The 27761-nt window shown below is 37.6% G+C and overlaps 1 protein-coding gene across 1 annotated transcript; it reads left to right on the top strand.

The window, feature by feature from the left end:
- The first annotated feature begins 194 nt into the window (after positions 1-194).
- Positions 195-25950, top strand: CWH43 (cell wall biogenesis 43 C-terminal homolog). The gene is made up of 16 exons (XM_071432415.1): positions 195-416; positions 1209-1400; positions 4432-4552; positions 4665-4819; positions 6145-6346; positions 7298-7386; positions 8678-8932; positions 11690-11815; positions 14251-14330; positions 15261-15366; positions 18113-18248; positions 19456-19605; positions 21944-22088; positions 22713-22774; positions 23828-23983; positions 25498-25950. Exons 1-16 carry the CDS (start codon positions 374-376, stop codon positions 25583-25585), a joined length of 2106 nt encoding a protein of 701 aa, XP_071288516.1. The 5' UTR covers positions 195-373; the 3' UTR covers positions 25586-25950.
- Positions 25951-27761: the final 1811 nt, after the last annotated feature.

Genomic DNA, 27761 nt, shown 5'->3' with positions numbered 1-27761 from the left:
GGACATCCCCGAACCCCACGAAGTCAACCATGTGTTTGTACAAGCTGCCAAGTGGGTTAGTTCCTCTTTTCCTCGCCACCTTGTGCTATGACAACCTTTTGCTTTTATTTTTCTTGCTGCCGTGACTGCTCAGGGCAGCAAGAAAAATACTCATGTGCACTACTGGCACACGAGCGGCGGGGCGAGCTGTCCTGGCCGCCCAGCGCGGCGGGCTCTGAAGATCGCGGTCCGGCCGTGCGGGCTGCCCACCCCCGCCGAGGACGCGGCTCCGTGAGGCGGGACGGGCGGCGACGCCGCGCCCTGCCGGGCACTCGGGACGCGGCTCCCGGGGAGAGGGACTCAGCCCCCGCCGAGCCGGGCGGCGCCGGGGACGATGTTCCCGCTGTGGAAGGCCGTTCTCTCGGAGAGTGTCCTGGGTAGGTGGCGGCGGTGCCGGGGCTGGGGGCGCGGGGCCGCGGCTGAGGGCAGGGCATCGCGGGGCTCACCTGCGTGCGGGCCTGTCGCCCATGAACAGCTCCCCTCTGGGACGAGTAAATAGTGCTCTCATCTGAGCGTTCTTCTTCGGGTTCTTTTTTTCCTCTGGTGCTGGATTGCTTTTTGTCTCTTGGATCAGACAGAATTTATCGCTGCTCCGGGCCAAGTGTTTGCGCAGGTGTTGCAGAGGCGGGGCTGTGCTGTCCTGCTCAAGGCAGGGCTCCGAGGGTGGTCGGCAGACCCAGCACCCGCAGTGTCCTCGGCTCGGTGCATCTCCTGCAAAGGCTGGAAACTCTCAGCGCAGTGCTGCTGTGCCCGGAGAAGGTGTCTCCAGGGGAGAACAGCGCACCGATTTACTAGAATAATTCCTTTATCACCAGTCTGCCTTTGAGGAGCCCTCACACTGTGGATGGGCTGCTTATTTAGCCAGCCATCTGAACACTGATCCTTGCTGAGGTCGAGCACTTCACTGAGGTTCAAAGTATGAACCATTGAGTGGGGGAAGAGCTGTTTTATTTTAATAATTCTATTTCCTCACAGAATGCGTTTGTTTAACTTGAAATAACAAACATTTCTTCAAAGAAGGTGGCTGTTGTTGCTTGAACTGCTTTCAAATACATTTGATAGTCTATATATATGTGAAAGTATAAAATGGTACCTCTTAAGTAATCTCCAGGAAATCTTGTTGAAAATACGTGATGGGGTTTTCTTTTTCTGGTTTGTTCTTGTTTTAGGCTACATTTCTTGGTCTCTTTACCATGCACTGCCACCAATGATCTACTACTTCCCTCTTCAGACACTGGCACTCACAGGCATAGAAGTTTTTGCTGTTGCCTTCTTTTCCCCGATATTCTTGACAATTGGCCCCTTTTGGAGGCTGGCTAACAATGAGTATGTCCTAGCCTTTCTGAGACTGACTATGGTTGGTAAGTATGCATTTATGGATTCTGTTTTGGCATCAGTGCATAAGAACAAACATTCCAAATTGTCTTAAAATTCAGACTATTACAAAAAGAGACAGGAATAAGAAGTTCTCACTCTCCCCATACTCATGTTTTGTTTGTTGTTTTTTTTTTTCTCAAGTTTTTAACTGTAGTCAGAGAAATATTTTTTGTAGCCATTGTATTGCATAAATACAGAAAAATACAATTTCACTTTTATTTCTAGGAGTTTTTAATTTAGTAAGAGTGGTGTCCAATAGGAAAGGTGTTTTCAGGATCACTCAAATATCAGCAGATATTTTGAATTGTGACAATGGGTAGGGATGAGGCATTACAGAGCAGCTTGGGGCCAATTGCTATGAGTGAAACATTCTTTTTGTTTCTGAGGCATTTTTTCTTAGGAATGTATTTTTAAAATTAAATCTCTCTATCTACATGCCTGTAGAGGGGTTATAGGTTCACTCCAAATATGAAATAACTCTTATATGGTCAGTTGCACAGGACAAAAATTTGATCTTAAACTCAGGAAATAGATGCCTCATTTCCCATTCCACAGGCTCCTCCTTAAACCAAGATTTTCTGGAATTCCTACTTCAGTTTCAGCTAGCTGGTGCAAATCTTAGCTCTTGTTGATTCTTTGAAAGTTTTTTGGGGGAAGGTTTGGCAGCTACAGCCACGTTCAGAAGCAAGAGTTTGCCATGCCCAATGAACTCAGAGGAGACAAAGGTCTCCATCCAGTGTAGAGGTGAAAATGCTGCTGCTGAGTGATGTGTTTCACAAGCAGCAAATCCTAGCTCCTCATTTGTCAATATAAGATGATAAACAGATAATAACTTTCCTCATAATTTTCCTCTTCTACTGTTTTACTGACAGAGTAAGACAACCTTATTTACTTTCCCTGCATAGTTTTTAAAAAAATAATTATTGTTCTTTATCTCTAGAAAAATACTAGAAATGAGCAGAATTTGTTGGTGTCGTTGATTTTCATGAAGAATAGTCTTACCATGTTATTTTCTTTTCCTGCTCTTCCCATTATATCCACCCTAGAACTTGTTTTGTAATAAGCTTCTCAGTGAACAGAATTTTCAGCTTCTTGCAGTAGTGCCTTGTGTGTTGCCTTCTGCAAGTTCTTCTAGTTTAGAAAGTAGGAGTGAGTATAAGCATTTAAAATTGCACCTTACCTTCCTTCAGATGTGACAGTGACACAAAATTTGCCATGTTTATTTAAGGTTGATCCTTCAGATCACCTTGCTGTGTTTATTAGTTCACTTTACCAAAAGAGATGGAAATCACTTAGAAATGTGTAATTTTTGTTCTGCTAAATAGAGAGCAGTGACCAGCCTATGATGGTCTTCTATGTGCTGCTGATTTTCCTGTTTCTCAGTTCTTCCTATGTTTTTCCTCCTTCATACTGAGACAATTTTATTCATTCTCTTTTTGATCTTTTTTTCTTCTCAAAAAGGCCATGGCCTTCCTCTGGGACTTTTTGAATTGTCAGGCAGAACATGCATGCTCCACCCCATTCTACTCAGTCTTCAGTTTCACAATCAAAAAATAAGAAAATTCTTCATGTTTAGCTAAGACCAGAATGTTTACGGAGATGATTTTTTTTTCTATTCTGTTTCTTTCTGCCTTTTCAGCAAGCTTTATTTTCCTTGCAACTTCTAATTTCTGTATCCTTTTGTGCTACTTGATTTTGTGTTCTATTTGGAAACAAACAAACAACAGCCAAGTATCCTGTGGTAGTTCTATTTGCATCTGTGCCTTCACATAACTTATGTTAAATTTGGGTGTTTGGATAGGTATATTTAAGCCTTGGGTGTACTTGCCCGGCGACTAAAGGTGTGTCTGCTCTAACTTGGCAAACCCATGCTACCTTTAATCAGGGTAGCACACATGATGAAATATTTGAAGAGGCAGGTTTATGGATTGCCAGCACAATTTAGTGACAGAAATCTGTGTGTACTGTACATGAAACCTCTGTTGAAGTTCATGCAAGTACACCTTCACTGCACATTGATCTTGTTTATCATCTTGGCTCTAAGCTTTGCATCTTTTACTCTGAGCAGAATGAGCAGCTAAACAGTTGGAGGATTCCTAGCACACGTTGCCAGAAACTGCAGCGCCATTTCTGACATTACTTGCTTAACTTCTCCTCAACTTTGACTCATACTCACTTAGCCAATGGCTGGTATCATAAGAGTGTTGCTGCTTCTCCTGCTGTTTGTCATTGGTCCTGGGCCAGTATTTACCATGCTGACTGAAATTACGAGAATGTATGTGGTCCATTGTCACTTGAATTGGAAACCTGTTAGCAGAGTTTAAAACTGCTGGTGATGTGGGGTCACTGTGCCCTGGGAAATGGCAAAGTGTGTGCACATGCTCTCTTTCAGTGGCTGGGAAAGTGGTAGCTCTCAGTAATAAACTGGCACAGGCTGGTACTGACCACTTCTGAGACCAGATACTGAGCCAGAGAAAGCCTTGTTCACCCCTACTGAGGCAGTAGATTTCTAATCCCTGTGCTGTGTGTGGTGACTGCTCCTGTCTAATAAAGAACGTGGCTTTTGCCACACTGTGCTTACTTTTGTAACTGCACTGCAGCAAAAGCCATATTCTTTTTAGAAAGGAACAGTCACAGTGCATAAAACTTTATGGCTTTTGAGTTATCTAAGTGAATGGTTGAAGAATATCTGTATGCTTAGATATCCATACATCCTCTCTATGGAATCAATCACCATAAGTACTTAAATAAAGGCAATCACTTGGACTACTGGATAATTGCTTCATATAAATTTTTTCCTTGAAAATTATAACTGTATGAAATCATGTATACCCAGTTTGTATGCATACCTACATTTCTTTGGTTGGTTTAAAAATGTGTAGTGTCACGTGTTTTCAGATGAGTGGTGTAGCTGCCCAAATTACAGACAATGTTGGCCTAATGCACAGGGAATCCTTATTACCCGGTCTCTATTGATCATTAAAGTAACCTCTGTGTGTGTGTATTTGCTTGTAGGAAGCTTAGCATCATACCATGCACCAAATGCTTCAATTAGACTGCTCATCTTGGCTGCTGGTGTTTCTTCTTCATTGCTGGTTCAAACAGTAACATGGTGGTCAGGAAACAGTTTACAAAGGTATTTTCTTATACTGATGGAATTTAACTGATATTTCTTTATATTAAAAACTGTTTTCTTTTTTTGTTTAATCCCCCAAATATCTCACTATTTCAAAAACTGATTCTTACAGGTTCATCAGGATATGGGGCTTCATGCTAGGCAAGATAATGCTCCTTGTTCTTCGTATCTGGTACACATCCCTTAATCCAGTCTGGAGCTCACAAGTTGCCAATGCTGTCATACTGACAATTGGTTTCACAGCAGCAGTGGACCAAATCCATTCAGGTAAGTATATTACAGCAAAGATGGTGGTTATGAAAAGAGCCTAAAGTATACCTAGCTATGTGTCACTGGGTTTTGATTCTTTGATTTTTATCCCAAACACCATCTGGTTTTAGACCTGCTGCATGAGCATTGCGGGTTTTAGAAGTCGTGGGGTACTTCCATCTGCCCATAATATGGCAGCACTGGTGTCACAATTCATACAAGTGGTAGTAAGTTGGTGCCAGAACTGCCTCTTTTTCCTTGTTGCAGTGCCAACAATATGACAGTAACACAAACAAAGGCGTAAGATAGACCAATAAAATCAGAATGATTTTTTGTCTTTCCAGCATGAAACATTTGTGGTGTTTTTGTTATTTTGTTAATTCAGTTTGCACTTTGAGTTTCTCTGCCAGTGCATATCTTTTAACAGAGAAGGGGAGACACAGTTGGGGAACAGTTGATATGTGAAAATAAACAGAAAGAATTGGAGGAGTGGACAGGAAGTTGTCCCAGTTACATTTTGCCCAAGTTCTTGGAGTGTTTGCACAGAGTACACAGTAGTGGGGGCTGGCATAGGCTAAACAGTGGAGGTGGTATTGCCAAGGAAGACAGCAAGGTTGGGTTGGTTAGTTAAAGTAGCTCATGTTAAATCCTCAGAATATCCTTCCTTCTCAGTATAACCTTAATGAATTAATTGAAAGATAAAACCTTATCTATGTGTAAGTGGGTATAAATTAGCATCATGCATATTGTCTGTAAGCTTGCATTACACAATCTAAATTAAGCCTGAGCTTTCATCAGAATTTAGAAAGGGAATCTGCTGCAGGAGATTAGGAAGGAAATCTGTCTTGTTTGTGGGTGACAAAATGATATGGCTATGCAATTAGAGGTGCTGCTTTCTCCTTAGATAAGAGAGGTTCTAAAGCACACGGAAAAAAAGAGAAAGAAGGGAGTTTGTTTCTGGCTTATTTGGAAGTGTCAGGTTTTGTTCTTATCAGAGTTTAGAGTTTCAGAGAACAGAAGCCCCTGAACAAATTCTAATAAATTTTCTGCTGAATTTCAAAGGCAATTTAAGCATTTAAAATTTATTATGGAAAATAATCAGAGGGCAGGTTGGCATTTTTGAATGCTTATGGTGAGTACATTTTCTTGACAGATCTCGGGTTGTTAGGAAAGATTTTTTTTGTATTATCAATTTCTGATAACACAATCCTAATCAGATAAATTAGCTTTTGTGCATGTAATTTATTCTAGTAAATTTGTGATTTTGCCTATTTCTTTTTCTCAGTAACTCTTGCTAATAGGATTTGAGAGCTTGCTTAGCTGTATTGCTATTCTTATTCTAGGTGGAGACAAGAGGAAACAAGAATCAAACAAAACTGGTAATGTGATTAGAGAGACTGCTTCCCATCCTCATTGGTTTTTATCAGGGATTGCTTTTGGCAGCCTCATGTTCCTCACTCTGTGGATATTTGGGGAGGTTTCCTTAATTTCCAGATGGGCAGTAAGTGGACATCCACATACCGGTCCAGATCCTAATCCATATGGGTAGGTGCATTATTATTATTTTTATTATTACAAAATTGTAATGAAAAGCCAGTGCTGTAGTGGGTGACAAATTAAAACTCAACCTAATGATGGTATAAGACAGAAAAAAGTGGGCACAAGGTACTTCACACAGAGAATTCATTCTTCCTTTGAGATATCACTGAGCATTTTGTCCAGACCTGAAAATTTTCTGATACAGAATTATTTTTAATTCAGCACTAAAATCTTGGTTTGCCACATTTCAAAACAATTTTTAGATTAGGACTGAGGTTCAAGGACTTATGAATGCAGTGCATCTATAATATGCAGTAAATTAGTCTAGCAGTTGACTTCAGAGAGGAGATGATCAGAGACACATGCACAAAGTATAAATAAACTGTGTGCACTATTAAAATATATATTTCAGTAGAAGTTTTGATTAATAAGAATGTAGTCTTAATGCTGTGTGTGGTTCATTCAGGTTCCAAAATCTAGAAAGAAAACGAATTAGTTGTTCTGAGTAAGCTACATGTGATGGCAGTTGACAGAGTTCATATTTTGGAATTAGTATACAAAAGAGCTCCCCAAGACTGAGAGCAGTGTTAGACACTTTAGGATTCCTTATTTGACATGAATAAAATACTTCTGTTTGGGGTAGATTTTTCCCTTTTTTTTCCCTCTGAGTTGTTTTTGCCTTTTGTACCAAGATTTCAGTGCGCTGCTTTTGCTGCTGAACATGACTCACTTATACATTAAATTGCCATTATTTCCAACTGGATGTTTTTTACATCCCATAAAGGGAAGAAAATGTAGCTGGGTGTGAGCAAAATTTAGCTTTGTTTAAAGTAAAATAATTATAATATATTACCAAGAACCCTTGTCTGCATATCTAGAAGGTTTTTTTTTTTTAAATATCAGGTGTTTTTAAGATCATATTAGTGCATGTTTTCTTTTTCCTTATTGTTGTATCAGAGGTACAGTTCTGTTGGGCCTTGCTCATGGACTGATGCTTTCATTTTGGAGCTGGTCTTCTATCATCAGTTTTGCCTTGTTTCTTATAGGTAGGTGCAAATCCTGAGCAGAATTTTTGTCTGTTACCTTATTCCCTTTACTCAAGTCCTCTGACCTGACACCACATCTCAGAAAAGCGTGGCTAATCAAAGCCTCCTTTTCTCTTGCCACTGACTGTAGTACGCATATGTCACCAGTTGACTAAGGGTTACAGGCCAAATCTCCAGGCCACTGCAGAGCAGAGTTATTTCTTCAGAAGCCCTGTTAAGGTTCTGTTCCCTTGAGCAGCATCTCAGTTCTGACCACCTGCATTGTGTAACAGTTGGACTTGATGATCTTAGAGGTCTTTTCCAACCTTAATGATTCTATGATAAGGCCACATCTAGGGTTAGGGGTTGAGAGGACACAAGCCTCTCAATTCCACAGGAGGCAAAATAACTTGTAATTTAACAAGCAGTCTACCTGGAGACAAGCTTGCCTCCTGTGTCTTTACTTGCCAAGTTCTGCAGTCAGTAAAATAGTATGAATAGGCAGGTTTTAGTGTTAAGAAATGTGTATGCAGATTGTAACGTAAGCATGAACTTTTGATTTTTGATGCACACATATTGCTTATTTAAAATAGGCACAGAAAGGTTCTTTAGTTGATTCAAGCATTGTATTCTAAAATGCTCAGAACTTTGATGTATTAAAGTTAAATATTAGAAGTGTTTCTATACATTTGCTTTCATGGTGTGACAGTAAATGTTCATATCTACAATAATGTTTTAAAATTAAGTCATCCCGTTATAGAAAGGTTCTGTGGTTGCTAATGTTCTGTTTAGAGTCAAATCCCCAAATCAAAGATAACATGGTTAAGTCAAGGATCTTGCAGTCAGTAAAAGATTACTTTCTTGCCCATCCTGTGGTTATCTACAGGGAAAGATCAGGAAATTATATGTTTTCCCTTCATATTAATCTATTTGATTCTTTCTGTATTACATTAAAAGAGATTTATAACTGACAGACCTGTTACTCTCTTAAGAGCTGCATCACTCCTCTGTTGTCTGAAGAACTCTGTAAGAAAAAAGTGTTTGGTTTTGGCTCTTGATGACATTTCTCTGCCCTTTTTGCTATACTGTTTTCAGCTGAATAGGCAGTGTTTAAAAGAATGAGATACTGGGAAAAATAAAAGACTCTCTTTAACTGCTGTGAACACCTGTCCTTCTAGTGATGCAGTTTCTAAGCCTAGAAAGCACAATTATATTTCCCAGACTATTTTTTCTCAAGCCAAAATATGAAAATGAATGTGGTAGGTAATACACCTGACTGAGACTTACCCTATTCTTTTCTATCCCTTCACAGGTTTGGCATCTTCAGCTGGTCTCCTTTATTTACACACCTGGAGTGCTGCTGTTGCAGGCAACATTCTTGGGATCTTTACTATGTGTGTGTGGCCTCAGCTAGCGGGACGCTTTGTTAGCTGTCCCCATCCTGGGAAAGCCATGAGCACAGCCATGTTTGCCTACGTTCTTGAATTGTTCTTCTGTGTATGGTGTACAGCTTATAAATTTGTACCTGGAGGAGTTTACATTAGAGAAAGTTCCCATCTTCTTCTAGGTACATTTGTGATAATGAACAAATACAAATATGCTTGCTTTAGCCTCAGACAGACATGTGAAATGTATCTAGTGTATAAAGAGTCTTTTCAAATGCTTGGTTACTGTTAAATTACTTACTGTGGTAAGAGTTTCAGTGCAAAAATTAATGAGACATGCAAAAAATGTTCTACTTGTTTCTTTACTGTTAGAAATAGTCTAAAATGTGGACAGGAAATGGAATTCAGTTAAAGGGAAAGAACAAAGTGGAAAAATGTCTGATAACTAAAGTAGGCAGTGGAGGAAGAAATCTGTTATCCAGTCACCTTAAAAATATGGCTGCAATCCAGGGTGTGAATGCACAAATATGCTGGTTACCTAAGGTAGCAGTGCCTCAGGTAACAGAGTAGCTACTGGGACTGTAATGTAATTCAGTGCATTATTTAGCCCTGCTCTGCAGAGCAAAGTGCAGCATCCTGCTGATCTACCTAGTCTACATTGGAGACCTGAGCTTCTTTCCCCTGTGGCTCTACCTTATGTTTTGTGGACACACCAGCATGTTTCAGGGAGTTCAGATGAGCCTGTAGCATAAGAAACATGTGAAGAGGACAGGCAGAAAAGAAATTGTCAGGTATTTGCAAATCAGGAAAAACTGAGTTGAGCAAATATAAAGGCTTTAGCAAAATGATGACTTGATGAGGGTGGAGAGGTGAAAAGGAAACCAACCCTTCCTGGTTTTGTCTCCAGAAATATTTTTGCAATAGGTACTAACATGTTTCAATGGCATATTTCACTAACTATATTTAACAATGCCAAACATTGTCTTGGGCTCATTGTGTGGGACGTTTTTTAAAATGTGACGCATTAGTATATTTTATTTGGAAAGGATTAACAAATGCTGGGCTTAACTTGTTGCTCCAAAGGTTTCAGATTTCATAAATGTCTTTGCAACTACTTTGTGTCACTCCAGCTTCTTACTCTTCAGGTGTGTTTCTTATATTACATTCACATGAGGGATTTAAGTTCATTATGTTTTAGGAGAATTTAATTCCATTATTGCATTACTTTTTTTGTTCTGAAAGCACTCTGAGGAGCCTTTAGAAACAGTTATCCTAGGTAATTAAATTTAATTTTTTGAAGTTATATGAAGAAAGCATGAGATAGAGGAGTGTCAAATGCTTTCTTGAGTAATGCTTTCACAAAAGAAATACTTTTATTCAAAATTCCTCTCTGTTACTTCCTTTGAAATGCACACTTGTGATTGATTTACCTGGAGTGATCACTGGGTAGTAACAGAGAGATGGCCCTAATTTTCTCTTTGGAAAAGAAAACTGTAAATGGAACACATCTCAGCTGATGGCACTGCATGAGTTTAACTTCCATCTGGGAATGCATTTTCTATCTTTTTTATGCCATCCCATAGCTTATCAAAGATTATACCATGAGACTAGGTATTTGTTGCTGTGCTTTTACTCTTACAGCTTGGCTTTCTGGCAAACTGCTCATTTTCTTCTGGTTTCTTCCAGGTGCAAGTGCTATTTCTTGCTTTCTTCTCCTGTCCAATATCCTGCCTTTCTCTTGCTGCAGTTTGGGTAGGGAACTGCACCATGAAAAGTGACAATGAAAGTAAGATCATTAAATTCAAAACTTCTGTGCTGCTTCACTGTGATGTGATATAATGCTGAGGGGTCAGATTCCTGATCTCTATCAACTTTAATGGCTGTGAATCAATCACCCTTTGAGAAAGGTTTTGTGTGTTCCCCTTCGTTGTGCCAGACCCAGTGTCCTGGTTTCCAAACTTTCACTACAGCTAATGTAACAAGTAAGGAAAATAAAAAAATACTGAGTAATAGTTAGCTATTACTCTGAAGTAAAATATGGCTTCTATAATTAATTAACTATGCCACAAAGATATTAAGGGCATATGTCTTCTCCAGCAGAGCTCTTATCCACTTCATTATCCTCCCATGCTTTTTTTGAAAGCAATTGGATTCTTTATCTCATTAGGTATTGAAAAGACCTTGTACTATTAGTCTGAGCTACTTATTGAAAAGATACTATTCCCACCCATTGCATCAGTTAGTGCACTGAAGTTGCTTACTAGCTTTTAAAATGTGTCTCTAGGTGTGTTTAGTTTTCTGCTCCTAAAAAGCCAAACTATTTCTGTTGGCTCTGGAGTTCCAGAACACAAGTTGCTGCCATGTTAAATATACTGCTGCAGTCTGCTTACACTGTTTTATAACAAAGTGTTGAGCAACTGCTTTTGTAGTTCCTATATGAAAAATGTGTTAATTTTATCTTGGTGACAGAGCAGTTCATTGTCAAAGATAATGGATATGTGCAATCATCAATGTGCTTTTTTCATCAAGCTGTTATTTTAAGATTCTATAATATGTAGGTGTAACTCAATTGTTCTTGTCAGGTTAATTTCAGTAAACTTTGAAAACAGCAGGCTTAGCTGAGAGTTTTAGGCATCAATAGGGCCTGGAAGGATTTTAGCATAATTTATGTGCCATGTGTTGGCCTTTTTGACATAATACCCTGTAACCGCACTGCAAATCAGTCTTTACTTGAGAGTGCTGCCAATAAATCTCATAGTTCCTGCATTGCCTCATTAGGTATGGCATTTATCTGCATTTTGCTTTGAATCCTCTTTGTTGTTGGAACCATAAGGTTGTTATGTTGTAACACAACAGCTGGAAGTTTATAAAACATGTTTATGAGCAATGTTTAATATGTTAAAGGTCCATGAAAAAACTAATTACTTATATTTTTACAGGTTTTATAATGTTATGTATTGGGGTAGACTTTCTAACAGGACCGAAGAAAGACCTTAGCTCTGTCTTTGAAGTGAAAAGCAACCAAAAACCATTCTTCAAAAGGAGTAAAAACTATATTAAAATATGTAAGTATAATTTTAGTTCCTTTTCTCCATGACTCTAGGAATACTGTTTGAGGAAAAAAAAGTAACACTGTGGAGTATTTTCTCAGTGTTCTAGAAATGTTTTTTTGGTGCTAGTTTTAGAGACAGACTGGTAGTTGGTATTTCCCTAGTTCCAGGTTAATGATGACATATACTACTGGAGGAGCTGACTCACTGTGGTTATGACTGATAGAGGCTATTCCTAATGGAATGTGTTAAACTGAGACAAGAAACTGGGCAAAACCCAAATATGAAAATGGATTCAGCATCGTTAGTGGTTTTGTTTTAGCGGTTAAGGAGCCTGTCTGGATCTTAGGTTTTACATGGTGTGTACAGAAGCTGTGAATGGTTTCCCAGCCATTCAGTGTGGCCATTTTGAGGCAGTTTGGTGTGACAGCACTGCCAGGGCTGTGTGAGCTGGCTGGCAGGGTGGTGGTACTGTGTGGCCCTGAGCTGCTGTACATGTGGCACTGTCCTGCATGAGGAGGCTGTCCTGCAGGGCCTGCTGTGGCCGGCTGCACAGCACAATGCTTGGGGCTGGCTGTGGGTTCACACCAGACCTGTCCCTCAACTATGCCCACAATCCCAGATTTTCAGATTATATGTACAGGGTTTCCTTTTTTCCTTAGGTTTTGAGGAGAAATGAAAATCAAATGTTTGAGGTTTTATCACTTTTTGGCTTCTTAAGCATACAAATATTTTCAAACTATTTCTCTACAATCATTTGAGTACCTGATTTGTTTTCATTGTCAGCTTACTGTTTCTAAAGAAAAATGCCTGTCAGTAGCATGAAGTTTGGTAGAAGAACAAAATGCCAGGCATGAGGGCATGGTAACCCTACAGATGTTGTTCTTCTATTATTTCTAGAGTCCCATATGGTTGTTATTAGATTTCTAAAGTCCATACCTCTCTGATGTATTTTCATGGCTGCAGATCTTCGCTGCATGGACTCCTTCTTCTCCATGCTGTTCTCGCTCAGGTCAGGGCTCCTCCAAGGCTCTCCCTGACTGGCTAACCCGCCCCCTTTTATCCCGGTCATCTTCATTGGTCACAGCTGCAGCCCAATTAAGGACATCGCAGCTGCAGCCCATCAAGGGCAACCAGGACCTCTGGGGCAAAGCCTCTATACAGATATTTAAATACAATACATATCCTCTACTATATACAGAGATTAGGATGCAAGATTGCAATTCCTGCATCTTTTCTTCTGTGACTTTAGATCAAATCGCTTGCCATTTGTGTACATTTTGCTGCATTTGGAAAAAGAAGACAATAGTGCTTCACAGTTTTTCAGAGCTATTTCTGGAATCTTTATGGAGATCTTTACCCTGTATGCTCAGGAGCCAAAAGAATGTGGCCTGTGACAGTTTGCGTGTCAGAGACAACACGAGCACCATTTCAAGTGGTTTGAATATTACCGCTAAGAAACATTTCACAAAAGTAAATTAATATTTCAAAATGCTACCTGTCACAAAGCACAGCCCTTGCTTAGTAACCTTTTAATCTTGCAACAGTGCCTCTTGTACTTCCTCATCATGCCCACACTTGTACTGTTTCTCAGCTTCCACTCTAAGCACCTTTGTGTCTTGCAGAGTATGAAATTGTTTGGCATGTGCTAATATAGGCAGCATGTCCTTCTTTCTGACATCTTCCATTATAAAATGTGTTTAAATTTTACACAAAACCATTCCAGAAAACTTGCATGAAAATAATTTCATATCTTCTTAAATATGTGAAAGAATGAACTGGAGTTACTGAAACCATTGTAGATAGCATATGCCACTGTGTAAATGAAATAAATACAGAGGGCTTTGATCACCCAATTAAATCACGCTGAATGGTGAGAGCTCTTAAGTGCACACTGTGATTATTTGTAATGCTACAGGAGCAATTAGAAAGCTCTGAACATGCTTTCTATGAAGCTGCACTGTCTTTCCAAGAGTATGCCAAACAAATGACCACTCTGTAAATCTGGCAAGAGCCACATCTTTCTGACATCTAAGGGCTTGCAAAGTAAACTAAATTTTATTCCACACATTGTATTAATACAAGATAAAAATTGTGTACTACAAATGCATACTTGCACAGAGGGAGGAAAACACTGAAGGGCTTACATGATGCTCTTACTCATGCTCCATAATGAATTCTTCAGTAGTTGTAATTTTTACATAACTATCCCAAGGATTTTTGGTACATTTTATCTGCTCAGCATGTTGTGTTTTGGAGAGTGTGTTTCCACATATATACACATTCTGCATGCGTGCATAGATACTGCCTTGATCTGGTATTGTCACTTAAGTGGACACATTTCTCATTCTGTAAATAGCACACCTTAGAATAAGTGTTCTATTTAACAGCAATATAAACATTATTTTTTCTCAAATTAAAACCATTTTTCTCTGTTTTTCTATTTCAAGTATTGTGGCTGCTTGTTGGTGTTGGCTTGCTTGGATTGGGTTTACGTTATAAAACTTACCAGAAGAAGTTGGGCCAAGGGGTGAGTAGGGTGTTTGCGACAATGGTAACTTTCAAATATACAGTAAAATGTGTGTGTAAGAGCTTAGGTGTGTTAATTGTTGCTGAAGAAATCTTTGCAACCAAGTATTCAGAAAAACCAATGCATAAATGAAGATGCAAAAATTTAGTTTATAAATTCATGTCAAATTGAAATGTCTGGGTCTTTGGAGATTTATAGTGATGCTATGAAGGAAAAAATATTTTGAAAATTTGAGAGATTCTTGTCTCATATATTCAATTTGAACTTTACTTTTATAAATTAATTTATTTGAATGGTATTCAAACTGGACAATGCTGTTAGCCTCCTAATCTCCTGAAGGGGGAGTTTGAACAGATAACTTCCTGAGGTTTCTTCAAGGTGAAGGAATTCTATGGTTCTATATTATATCGTAACTCTGAATTGAAGCTCTCTGAAAAGGTGGTTAACATAGGTTAGACTTAGACTAGGTATGGAAATTAGATAAAAAATTTGAAGATTCCAGTTTTCTGTCTTGCAAAAAAAGGTATTGCAAAGGTAGTAAATAACAAGATGGTTAACAGTCATGGAGTTCAGTGGTAGATTCACAAATGCGCACAGATTTATACAGTTGGCCTTCTTTTTTCAATTAATTCAGGTTTTGCCTTATTGTGTGGCAAAATGTGGTCAGTTCCTCTTAGTAAGATGAAAAAATGCATTGTCTCTTTCCTCTTCATTTGTATGAATTCATTTGAAGTATGATGACTTTTATTACCTTTTTAATAGCAGATTTAGTCTTTTGTAATTCTGACAGCTTTATTAGGAAAATATATTGGGTAAAACTTCTCTTCTTGTATGTCTTTTATGGCACCATGTGTCTGATGTTGTTTACTGCAAAGCTATAGAATGTAAAAATTCAAACTTTATTTTACTTTTTCACATTTATTTTTTGAGGTTCCAAAAAGAGATTTCTCTGCTATGATCTGGCCTTTTAGATTTGGATATGACAATGAAGGATGGTCTAATTTGGAAGGATCAGCTAATTTGCTTAATCAGACAGGTAACTCGTTTTTTTCCGTGCTTCATTTATATTTGGGAGGATTCCAAACTGAAGAGACAGGTGAAAACACCTTGGTAACTGAGGCCATTTTCACATTAACACAAGAACCTGTGTTTCATGGTTTTCTCCTCAATTTCTGAACTGTTCCAATATAATCACTTCAGTCAAAAACCCATTTGCAGAGGTGATAATTTGTTTAATATTTTAAAGAGGTTTCTGGTTAGAGGAAACATTATATTTCTTATTTGGATTTTTCTTCTCATATTGCTGATGAGTTACTTGTCTATAGAGAAATTCTTTGCATAAATGAAATAATATCCTTTTAGATAAAATACAATGGTATTTACAAAGGTAAATATACTTTTAGATAAAATACGATGTTTTATAACTCCTATGTGTTTTTTTTTAAATGTGAACCATTATAGAATTCCTAAAGGAAGTGAAATTCAAATGCCCTTAACAATGAATACAGAGAAGAAACAGACAAGTCTGTTTCCATCACTGAACCAGTGCAATGTATACAAGAAAAGTAGTGATTGTAGCTTGGTTGTCAGGATTTCACTGTAAAGAAGAGCATCTAAAGTGTTGCTCATGGGCAGGATTTTGGCTGGAAAATTAGCTATAGGAAATGAAGGATTTGGACTTCAGTGCTGTTGCAGAGAGCATTGAAAGGAATTGGCCGGGAGTGCTAGTAGGTGTTACTCTTTTCCTGCAGTGCCCATGAGATAGGGTAGACAGGGGACTGACAGTTTAACATCTAAAGCAGTTCAGAGAATTGGGAAATGCCCATACTGCCATTCCAGCATTTGTTGCTCTCTGGTCCACCACAGTATTTTCCTGAGCAGCTCAGGCTTTACAGACCCAAGCAATGACAAGGTGCTCCTGTGCAAGTCTTGATTTTGTGGCAGAGATACACAGGAGTTAGTGAAGAATGAAGAGACTGATTTTAACCTTGTTCACTCCATTGTCCCATGACCAAAGGTTCAGAGAGCTGGGCTATGTTGGCTATCTGGTGATATGAGAAAAGAGCCAGGACATTTAATGAATTGAAATTTGGGGCATTCTTCTACATAACTGATTCTATAGTTCATGTCTGGGTGGTTATTTAATCTTTGCATATTTATTTATGAATTTTGATTAATGCATTGATTTCTGGTACCTATAGTTTAAATTAATGAATATTAGAAAAAGTGCTTACTTTGTTATGTCCATTGGCATTTCTTTAGGGTAATAAAATACCACTTCTAAAAAAGACAATTGGTATGTCAAAAAGGCAGCAAATTCCAAAATATAAATAATAAATCATCATTTCTAATAGGTGGAAATAGGTGGAAAAAATTTCAAATAGGTGGTATTCTGAAGTTTTATCTTACATGCATATTGTTATATAAAATACTACATTAACATTGCCAATAAATGCATGCCGAGTTTGTCAAGAAATTCCTATAAGAAGAGTTTCTGATTTTGAGAGCCATAGAGAAAAGAGTGGCTATCTGCTTTAGGGTAGGAGTTGTCTTCAAAGGTGTGGTGGTGTGCATTCCTTGGGCTCACCTCTCTGTTGGAGTAGTGAAGATGCAACATATAATGGCTTTTGTGACTGGAATTTCTGTCTGCCCTGGAGGGATCCAACATCAACCCTTCTTAATGGTTTCAGTTACTGTTTCTGTGATCAGCATGTACGCTAATGATGTAGAAGGAAAAACCTGGGAATCTATTTAAGAACTCTGCATTCTCATTTTCCCTCCTGACAATGCTTTACACACTCCTGCATATGATATTTCAAAAGCAAAAAATCTTCTGTGGTGCTGGATAGTCATAATTCCTTATGGAAGGGCTGTGGATGAAATAGTGACTTGATTTGCCTTCCTGTATAGGGGAACACTCTAAGAGAGGCATAATTGCAGCAAGAAGGGAGCCCTTGGAGCATTTCTTACTGCTGCAGCTATACTGACCTGCTTTTCAAGCGGAGTCTGAATAGCTCAGCCCTCCTGTGGACAGCTTGCAGACTCCTACCTTCCTTCAGGCATGGGCAGGTGTTTCCTAGATGCCAGCTCCTGAAGGAACTGCAAGTTCTCCTGTATCCTGCAGTTAAAATATAGGGGAACCCATCATCTTCCCCTGGCAAAACCACACCTCTTCATGTAAACAGGGAGGGACCACAGTGCTTTGAGAAAGTGAGGTGGCTGCAGGTGGTCAGCAATTCACTGGAGCTGCAAACCCTTCTGTTACCGTGCCTTGAGGCTGATGCAAGGTTGCTCTGGGCTGAATAATTATTTTGGCAACAGCATCCAGCTGTGTCTTGCACAGGAGGAAGCACAATAGGATTTGGTAGATGAAGGGAAGTGCAGGTGTGCTCTGTAGTGTTTGTTCATGAAATTGAAAGCAGTATATTTGCTACTGGGCTGTTCATTTGTGTGTACACAGTATCTCTAATGCTTTAGAAATGGCATGAGGTCTGCTCAGGCCAGCTGTATTCTGCAGTCTGGTATCTCTGGTTATGCACCAGGGATGAACCATGGCCAGCAGACACTAAGTGCATCTTCATCAGAGTTTGTGTGACCTGCAGTAGCCAAAAGTTTGGGCATGACTTTGTTGCCAGCATTGATTTGCCTTGACTGACCCCTGAAGGGCTTGTGTCCATCCCTCTGAAACTAAAATAATGACATTATGTACTTATTTATAAGTCCCATTTATAGGTAACAGTTATAAATGTGAAATTATTTTCTTTTTTTCCCTTCCATCCTAGGAGCAGATTTTATCACTATTATAGAGAGTGATGCCTCTAAACCATTCATTGGAAACCATGATCCAACCATGTGGCTAGGAGAAAGACTGGGATTTTATACAGATTTTGGTCCAAGCACAAGAGATCACACCTGGGGGTGAGTCACCTTCACATGCACAGTGACAGTAAATAGATGTAAATATATTGCCCAATACAAACTGCACTAACACAGAAGCAAGGAATAGTTGGAATAGTGCTCACTATAATCACTTGTTGAAACTTGTCCTTTAGCAACAGGCTTTGATTCATTAGCAGTACCATGCCATGTGGATGGAGTGTTCTCATTGCTAAACATGATCAGATTCTGCCCCCATAAGCTGCTTTGGTTTTGGTGATGCAGAGAATGGCATCCTACCCTTTAATGTACAGATTTGGAAGTTTAGCATTCCAAGTGCTGCATCTGATGCCCTTTTCACATTATTTTGTTTTGGGCTATGAGAATTTTATGTTGCAGACTTAAAAATGTGACAGCAGTTGGAAAATGTAGCACACCAGGAGGTATGAGAAATTTTGATTTCATATAGGAGGTATGAGAAATTTTGAATTCATATCTAGCTTGGGCTGTATAATGGGAAATGGGAATAGAAAGGTGCATGTCTGTTTGACAGATATTTTGTGTCTAATTTTACCTTAATGCTTGACCAACTACCTGTTGGATATCTTTAAGCATCTTTGTCCTCTAGAAAAATACTGGCATACAATGTATCTTTTTATTTTCAGGGGGATATACACATCTCTATGACAGATAGAACTTCCTACTGATGTTGCTATGGCTATTTAATTTTTGCCATATGTGAGGGGCATTTTGTAACTTCTTCCAGACCCTGTCTATTTGAGAGAGAATGGGGGAAAGAAGTATTTTCTGAGATTTTATTAATGAAATACATTGAAAAACCTGGTGCAAAATGTCCAAACAGAAACTGAAAAAAGAGAAATCTCTCATTTTAAAGATATATTTTTACCTACTTCTACTTTTAATAACATACCTTTTAATTTCTGGTAGTATAAAATTCTGTTTTTTTCTGAAATACAGATCATGAAAAGCTCAGTGAAAGAATTAATATTTATGGAGATATATTTCTTAGTGTAGGAATTAACTTGATAATATATTTTTAGACATGTAGTTAAGCAGTATTTTAGAAGGAAACTTTCTATATTCAGAAAAATCCACTAGACATGGTTTGTATTCTGGTCTTACAGTTTTCTATTTCAGTGACTGTTCGACTTCTGCTCACATTTATCTGCTTATACACCTTTGATGCTTGTGAATCACAAAATGTAACTTTTTGCCTCTCCTCATGTAGGATTATGGCACTGTCCAGATATCCAATTGTAAAATCGACCCATCACCTCCTTCCATCTCCAGAGGGAGAGATTGCACCTGCCATCTCCCTGACTGTCAACTTCACAGGGAAGCTGGTTGATTTTGTTGTTGCTCACTTCGGAAATGAAGAGTGTGTATTTCACTTATTTTACATAGAGTGTACAAAGTCATGTAATGTAATTTGTGAACTTCCAGGATTTATTTTGTACTCTTTAAAATCTGCTGCTGTAATACTGGTTCTAGCAGGGCACATTTGAAGAAATACTATGACAGTTTAAAATTGGTTAAACTACTGGTTTAAAATTTTGAAGCATTTTTTAAGGTATCATGCAAAACTCAGCTGAACTACTATCTGAATTACTAGGGATTTAAAGATACAGTTCTGCAAAGTCACAACAAATTATAGAGCTACAGATGCATCTCAGTGCAAGACAGCATCCTTCTGACTTTTTACATGTGAAATAGATGTATTACATTCCACAATGAGTGCAGAGAGGTACAGTTAGAGATAGATACCATTAATAGAAAACTTTTTTTTTTTTTTTTTTTTTTTTTTTTTTAAGTAACACATCTGAAACCTCCAAGAAAGGACAGGGTTGAAATAGCAGCAAAAATATCCATCAGTGTCTTTCTGAGAGTATGGAAATGGAAATAGGAAGTCTGATCTCTGAATTCAGAAAAGCAATATTATACCAATAAATCAAATAAGTGATGGAAAAGAATGAGGTATATATTTCAGTTCTTGAAAACAATGTTTTGATTACCTGTGTGTAATGGATATTAAAAAGAGACAGTTTTGTGAATACTCCATGTAGCTGTTATTTCTGTTATATTTGATGGGATATCTAGTATGTTTGTGGCTATGTAGTAAAATCTGGAATTTAAAAAAAAAATTCTTACAATTAATGGAGCAGCAAATTTATGGATAGGGTGCAGAATATTATAACACAAAGAAGCTGCTCAGAAAGCCAAAGGAATTGTCTGTATCCCATTTCCTTCCCCTGAGTAGAAACTGCACCAAACCTGCAAATTGTTTATAGATTTCCCATTTATTAAACAAATATAATTGTCAGAAATCACTCCAAATTTTTTAACTCTAGAACAGAATTTAATTCTGTGCCTCACACACATGATTAGACTTGCCTGACTGAGAAACTGTTTGTCAAAGTAGAAGAAAATAACATTGTATTATACCCTTGCAAAGAAATGAGATAGAGATGAAAGAGAAAATTTGAGGAGACACATGGGAAATGAGTGCAAATTAGATTGTGTTTTAGAGGGGAATGAATTTGTAGCTAAATACTGCACATAACTGCTCATTTTTAATATTTTTTATTCTGCTGCTTACATTGATATAGACTATAGAATACTAGATGACTAAGGTAAGGTTGTTTTTAAATAGGATTTTGAAAATGTGGGAGTATAACTATGCTTGTGCCTTTAAAAGATCCCATCTTCTGGAGAGCTGCATTCTGGAAAAAGCAGATAGCTGAGCAGGCAACTTCATATATACCTAGGTCAGACTTCTACTTAAGTGTTTGGGGGTTTCTTTGTGTCCTGCCTGTGTGCTCTTTCTCCCTAGTGCAGTTGCTTCAGTCAGAAGTACCACTATTTAGAAAGCATAGCTGCACTTAAATTGTTGTCTTCTTCAGGGTTTACAGGTTCCAAAATCAGCTCTCTCTGTCAAGGTTTTTACTGTTAGCCCAGACTATCAAAATCTACAAGACAACATGATTTACACAACCATTTAAAGTCATTAATATGAAGAATCATAGAAAGAGAACTGCTTTTTCATTATTTTATGACAAATCCAAGGACAGAGAATGAGATCCAATTAAGTATTTTACCAGGCTCCACTTACTTCACTAGCACTTTCAGTCATGTTGGAACTCTTGTGTAAATCTTGTTAAAGAGATGTGAAATACCTGCCAAATGTAATTAAATAGTGCTAATGGGATGATGTAACTCTAGTTACATTTCATAAATTATGGGACCCAGACTTTAAGACTTTATTTACCATGATCTATCCATAATAAATTTTTTTTACCATGGATGTTCTTTGTTATGCACCACATTGTGCTGGCACAGTTAAATTTTAAGTGCAAGCAGAGACAAAGATTTAATTAACCAAAACACTAACATTCACATTTCCTAATGATGGTATCAGTATTAAAAACAAAACAGTCATAGAAAATGTCGTTCATGTAATGGATAGAAAGAGAATGTGAATTAGATCTACCATGACCATGTGGCTTTTATCAAATGTAGTGATAATTTTGAATCAATGAGCTTTCTGTGAACTTTCACGCTCTCTAATATTGAGAAAGAAAAATAGTACCAGATTGATTTGTGGTTTACTATGTCATAGCACAAAGATTGTGAGCTAAAATGTATATGTCTTAAAGTCTTTTCCATTTCTTTCAGAAAGAAATGGAAAAGAAACTTTTCTTTCATTCCATTTCTTTCAGAGAGGACTTGGACAGAAAACTCCAAGCAATAGCTGTTTCAAACCTGTTGAAGACTAGCTCTAAGCAAGTTGTGTTTCTAGGATACATCACTTCAGCACCTGGATCCAGAGACTATACTGAATTAATAAAGAATGGAAATGTGCAGGTAATATAAAAATACTGCATCTTTAGAGAATATATATATATTGGAAACACTCAGGTTAATATTTCAAATTGGTAATTTAAATATAGACAGAGAAGAAAACACATGCCCATTTTCAAATATAACCTTTAGCTACCTCATGATATCTTGTAGAGAAAGTGGAGTTACACAGTGAAAGAACAAGAGGCAATGGACAGCAGCTGCCCCAAGAGAAATGTTACTTAGAAGAAATAAAAAGTCACAGGGTTGTCAAGGATTAGAACAGGGAGCTGGTGAAGTTGTGAAACCTTCATCCTTGGGGATATTCAGAATTTAGCTGCATAAGGCCCTGAGCAACCTGCCTGAAGTTATTTTGACCAAGGTTATGAGTAGGAGACCTCCAGATAGCCTCTAATTCGGTGATTCTTTTGTATTAAAAATGAACTCTGCATTAAGAGATACCAAGAAAGTTGTCTGATTTGTCCATGTCTAACAGTGAGCTTTTTTCTTTCTACCTTAGTACAATGTTTTAGGCAAAATACTTTCTGCAGTGAGTTTACACTTTGGTCCTGTTACTGCTTTAAAGCCTACCCAGATGAACACTTACCTTATTTGTTTGACTTTTTTTCTCTTTCACTACCCCTCTAGGACATTGACAGTACAGACCGGGACAGATGGTGTAGCTATATTATGTATCGTGGAGTAATAAGGTATGTTAAAGGAAATCACCTATTTGTAGGCTTAAATATCTTTATGGTTATCAGTTTTATAATCTTATGTAAGTGATTGTGGAAGAGTCTTACATCCCTAAACAATTATTATGGGCTGTTGGATCTATCATAAAATTACATGAAACATTCATCTTAGGGTCACAAGAGCTGGTGAACATAATTCACCAGTTCACAAGAACTCTGAATATAATTCACAAAGACACTATTACAGGTTTCATCATTCTGTGTCAGAATTACATTCAGATCTACTCTTCTTTGGTAGCATAAAACTACATTTTTCCAAAGCTCTAGCTTTGCATCTTCAGTCTAAAATGTGAAGGCTAAGCCCTAATTTGTATGTGACACAGAAGATACAAATTTTGAACTATGCTTTAGGGTTTGTTGAAGCCAAATGCTGATCTAATCCAGGCAATCTTTATGCTGGATTTAGTGGAAACGTGAACTGTGTAAACCCATATTGAGGCACTAGACTTATGCATTCCATATCTTTTAATCCCAAATTGCTTGTAAATCATTCTCTTGGTGATCTTCGTACCGAAATGGACTTCATCTTCTTTTGAATAAACTATGCAAATTCTGCAGTGTTCACAAGTAGTAAACTTGATAGCTGTCTTAACAGTATTGAGTAAAAAAGAAAAAAAGGCAACTAAAAAACCTCAATTAAAGCTCTATTTGCAATTTGAATTTTTCTCATTATTCATTCAATTGATGCTTGAGTTTCTTTCTTGAATATTGAAATCTTTTCAGTGAAAATTTACTCACATTCTAAAGCTGTAATTTTAAAAAAAGGTTTTCAGACATAGACATTATTTTTACTGTCAAACACATTTTTTCAGTTTTTATGCTTGTGACATGGTATTATGATCCTGTTTATGGAGCACTTTCAGTTTTTTGAGGGTGAGATTCACAGAAATGGAAAATTGTGTTGATAAGTTAAAGCATAACTCTTGGAAAAAAAAGATACGCTCATTAAGAATGGGGTGAAATTGTCTTGGGTTATTTCTTCAAACTAATTCTTCTCATATTTGACAGGCTGGGTTATGCCCGCATATCTCATGCTGGTTTAAGTGATTCAGAAGTCCAGATGGCCAAATTTAGAATCCCAGATCACGTGGATAGATATGTTGACAATGACAGAATTGTCACTGATCCCAGCCAAGTTCCTGAGGACATCCATTTCAATCCCAGGTCAGTGTGTCTCATAGGAAATGAAGGGGATGATGTACCTGGCATCTGGTAAAAAAGAGAAGTCTAGGAACAAAATTATTTCTAAAGTGAGAGACACTGATCAGTACCCAACTGAGCAGAAGGGTAGAAGTCAAGAACTTCTGAGTTGTAATTCCATTTTTTTGGCTGTTTTGGCATATGCCCTGGGAAAATCAGTCTGTTGTGTCACTGCATAAATTGCAAATAATGCTCATTTCACCCAGGCAATTTCTGAGATTGTTTGATAAGGATATTTGCCAAGTGGTGTGGTGACTCATTTGATAGATGATGAAAAGTCTCCAATGTTTCTCAGCACTCTGGAGATTGGGCTCTTAATATACTGTTACTTAGAATAGCAAATACAATATATACATTAAATACTTTTTGCATAAGCATTTTAAAACATACCATATAATTGGAGCAGAAATTAAAAAGAATGCCTGAGACAGTATGTTGCATGTGTCAAGAAGGAAAAAAAAAGGACTAGGTTTAATGTAAAAGAGTCATTTATTTCTAAATTGCCATAATTTTCCCACTGGTATTGCATAAGGAAGAGATACATAGAGGAAGATATTTATTCTAGTGTTAAGTATTTATAATGAAAGAGTCATGAAGTTAGTTACAGATGTTGCCACAAAGAGAATAATTCCCAGTAATGCCACATTTACTACTCCTAATATGCATAATGCAGAATATATTACTTTCTCATATACATCTGACAGTGGAGTGTAGTCACTTTTTATGTACCACTCAACCACTGCTTCCTGTCTAAGCAGGGGTTTGCCCAGACTTTTCCACATGATGGAACTTGCCTACAGTTAGCATTCATGTTCAGATTTTTCTCAGTTGACTTCAGCAAAGAATCTTGTCCTAATTTCTTTTGTCTGCCTATAATCAGAAAATGTTTACCCTATTGGAATGTATTTAACTTTTTCTGATTAACTCTACTTCTTTAGCAACACAATGGCATTGCTCTTAAATATTATTTAGCACTGATATTTTGAATAAGTAGTCCATTTTGCCTTTGCAAGTCTGTCTACCATAATAGTCAGTTGTCAAAACTTTCATATTTAAATTTGGTCTGAAAAATTAAAATTTTCATCATAATTTGCAAAAGCAAGATGTACAGTATTTATAACAGGGTTGACTGTTTTGATACTATGGGTGTTTAAATTGTATCTCCACTAAAATCAGGACTAAAAACTTAGGACTAAAAATTTAAGTAGATAAATGCAACACTCAGCTTTTTCATCTGGAGTTCCAGTTATAGACTGCCTATAGCATGAGCAGAATCAATGTAATTAATTGTCTCCAGTATACTCAAAGACCTTTAGCAGGAGAGGGTTCATAGAACCTGATGTACATTTAATAGAGTTAGGCCCTGTTTCTGAAATAAATTGCCTAGAACATTCAGAAGTAGAGTAAGGATTGTATGATTTAATTGCATGGTTTAAATAATGTTGTAATAGTGTTGCTCTGTTGAATATTTTTTTTAGGTTTGGATCTTATAAAGATGGACATAATTATGTGCCTATTCATCACTTTCATATGAGCACACCTAAATATTTTAAACAGACAAATTAAAGCAAGAAAATAAGATTATTATTCAGACCAACAAGAAAGGTTTGTTGCTTGAAACTGAATTGACAGCCAAAAAGACTACACTGTTTAAGGCTGAGCAACTCCCATGCTGCACAACACCGTAATATGTAATAGTTGGGGACTTTCTTCTTGAATGACCTGCCATCACTGTGAGGGGGGGGAGATGTATGCATTTTGATAAACTAGTTGGCCTGATACCTGCTTTGTATGCCACAAAGCAAGGGTGGGAACTTGCTTTGGCAACAACTTCTTCAGCTTTTGTGAAGGTATCATGTATCATGACGTTTCAGAGTGCTATTGCTGCTACTGCAATAAAAAGATTGACCTAGGGCTTTTCAAAATAGGAATGGAACTAGTGTATTTTTTAATTGGGAATTATGCGGTAAGTATATGTTTGAGGTGTGCACCTTTTTGACTCAAACAGTATTTACATCTGCTGCTATTCTACATTTTATTCTTAAATGAGTTTTACAACAATTTGCAGATAATTGATGTCCATAGTGCTGGAGAAAAAGAGGTGACTTTTATAGACTTCATTTTATTAACTGGACATGAGACACTTCACTGCTTTTACAAAGGGAAGAGCAGAGTACCCCTGAATAATGATGGTTATGAGACACCTGCATGAACACACTGACGAAGAATTAAGAACAATCATGCTCAACATAACAAGGTTTCTGAGAAGGGAGAAAAGTTGGTGGTAACTTTTATTTAAAATGAACTGTAATAAAGGGGGGGAAAAAGCTTTGTTTCTTTGCTAGCACTACACTTCTGTAGGACTTGAATAGAGGTGTTGCTTTTTTGACCTAGGCAGTGAATTCCCTGTTATGCCATGTACATGTGACACAATGTAAAATGTTGTGTCTTCTCAAGGTCTCTTGGCAATGGCTTTTATATTTAGCTCCTGATCCTTCAGTAAACGTGCAGAGCTTCCCTTTAACAATGAGGACATCTTCATTGCTGTCCAAAGGATGTTTCCTGCTTGTAAGAAGCATGTTAGATAATTTAAGTGACACATTCAGTTTGGAAACCACATTTGTGATGTTGGGATTTAATACTGCATGTCTTTCCAGTCATATCTAAGCATACCATAACTAAGAGGAATAGGATATGTTGCAGGAAAGAGGATGGATTTTTTTTTTCTCTCTCTAATTCTTTACCATATACTTTTAAGAAGAGCTTGAGCATACTCGGTTTGATTGTTTCTCTATATAAGCAAATACAGGATGGGTTTTTACCCATGGTTTCTTGTTCTATGGAGGCAGGTAATTGCTGCCAGCACCACACCTGTTGCTCTATTCTGATCATCTATCATTTTGCTCCCTTGTTTTTAGAGCTGTGTTTCTGAGAGAGAAACTGGTCACTGGCCTTTGTGGACAGAGGATATCTGAAAGCCATTTAAAAGTCTCAGTGGTTATGTATTCATCATCTCAGATGTAACTGACAATTAACCAGGCATTGTTGAACTAATTTCTCACCTATGGGTGCTTTGTGGGTCTTTACAAGCCCTCTGACCTTACTCTTTGTGTGACTCCCCAGCAAGACAGGATAAGTGATGTTGTGGAGAGATACAAATTATTTTCTTGCACTTTTAGCAGTTTTCTTCTGCAAATACCAGTAGCCCTTGTCTCTTCTTTCTCCCAGCTTGCAGAAGCAGCTGGCACTGGTACCAACATTGCACAGTGCTCTGAGTGTCCTCATTTATTTTCAGCATGCTCTCATGCTAGCTGTGATGCATGTCCAGCCACAGGTTTGCCTTTTCATAGTCTGTAGAACAATTAACATTATCTTGCCACATTATTTAACATTCTCCACAGGCTGACTATGCAAATACCTTGTAATGTGAGCAGATTATTAATGTGAAATACAAGAGACAATACATGTAAGTACAAAAAGCTTGAAAACTCCTAATTTTTTAACAATTAAAAAATAGGATGAGGATATTTTTCAAGAAGCCAGACAGCATAACATGACTTGCATAACAGATCAGATTATGAATCATATCTGTATATAATCTTCAAAGTCTCTGAGCATACTTTGATGGATTTTTTTACAGGATTTAGACATGCTCACCCTATTAGAAAGGTTTATGTTGACAGTGAAAAAATCTTAAATTTGAATATTCTTTTCTTCTAAGTAGCTTGTGTAGTTTAATGTA

Source organism: Agelaius tricolor, unplaced genomic scaffold (genome assembly GCF_023055355.1).
Source record: "Agelaius tricolor isolate 1412-34295 unplaced genomic scaffold, bAgeTri1.0.p SCAF_8, whole genome shotgun sequence".
In the NCBI taxonomy this organism is placed as follows: Eukaryota; Metazoa; Chordata; class Aves; order Passeriformes; family Icteridae; genus Agelaius; species Agelaius tricolor.
Note: the sequence above shows the minus strand (reverse complement) of the source record. Positions and strands in the feature narration are given on the sequence as shown.

Excerpts from the sequence above, each read along its gene's own strand:
- CWH43 (XM_071432415.1), top strand. The coding sequence starts at position 374 with ATGTTCCCGCTGTGGAAGGCCGTTCTCTCGGAGAGTGTCCTGG. Across the intron at positions 6,347-7,297 it reads CCAGATCCTAATCCATATGG|AGGTACAGTTCTGTTGGGCC; the intron begins GTAGGTGCATTA and ends TTGTTGTATCAG. Across the intron at positions 22,775-23,827 it reads ATGTATCGTGGAGTAATAAG|GCTGGGTTATGCCCGCATAT; the intron begins GTATGTTAAAGG and ends CATATTTGACAG.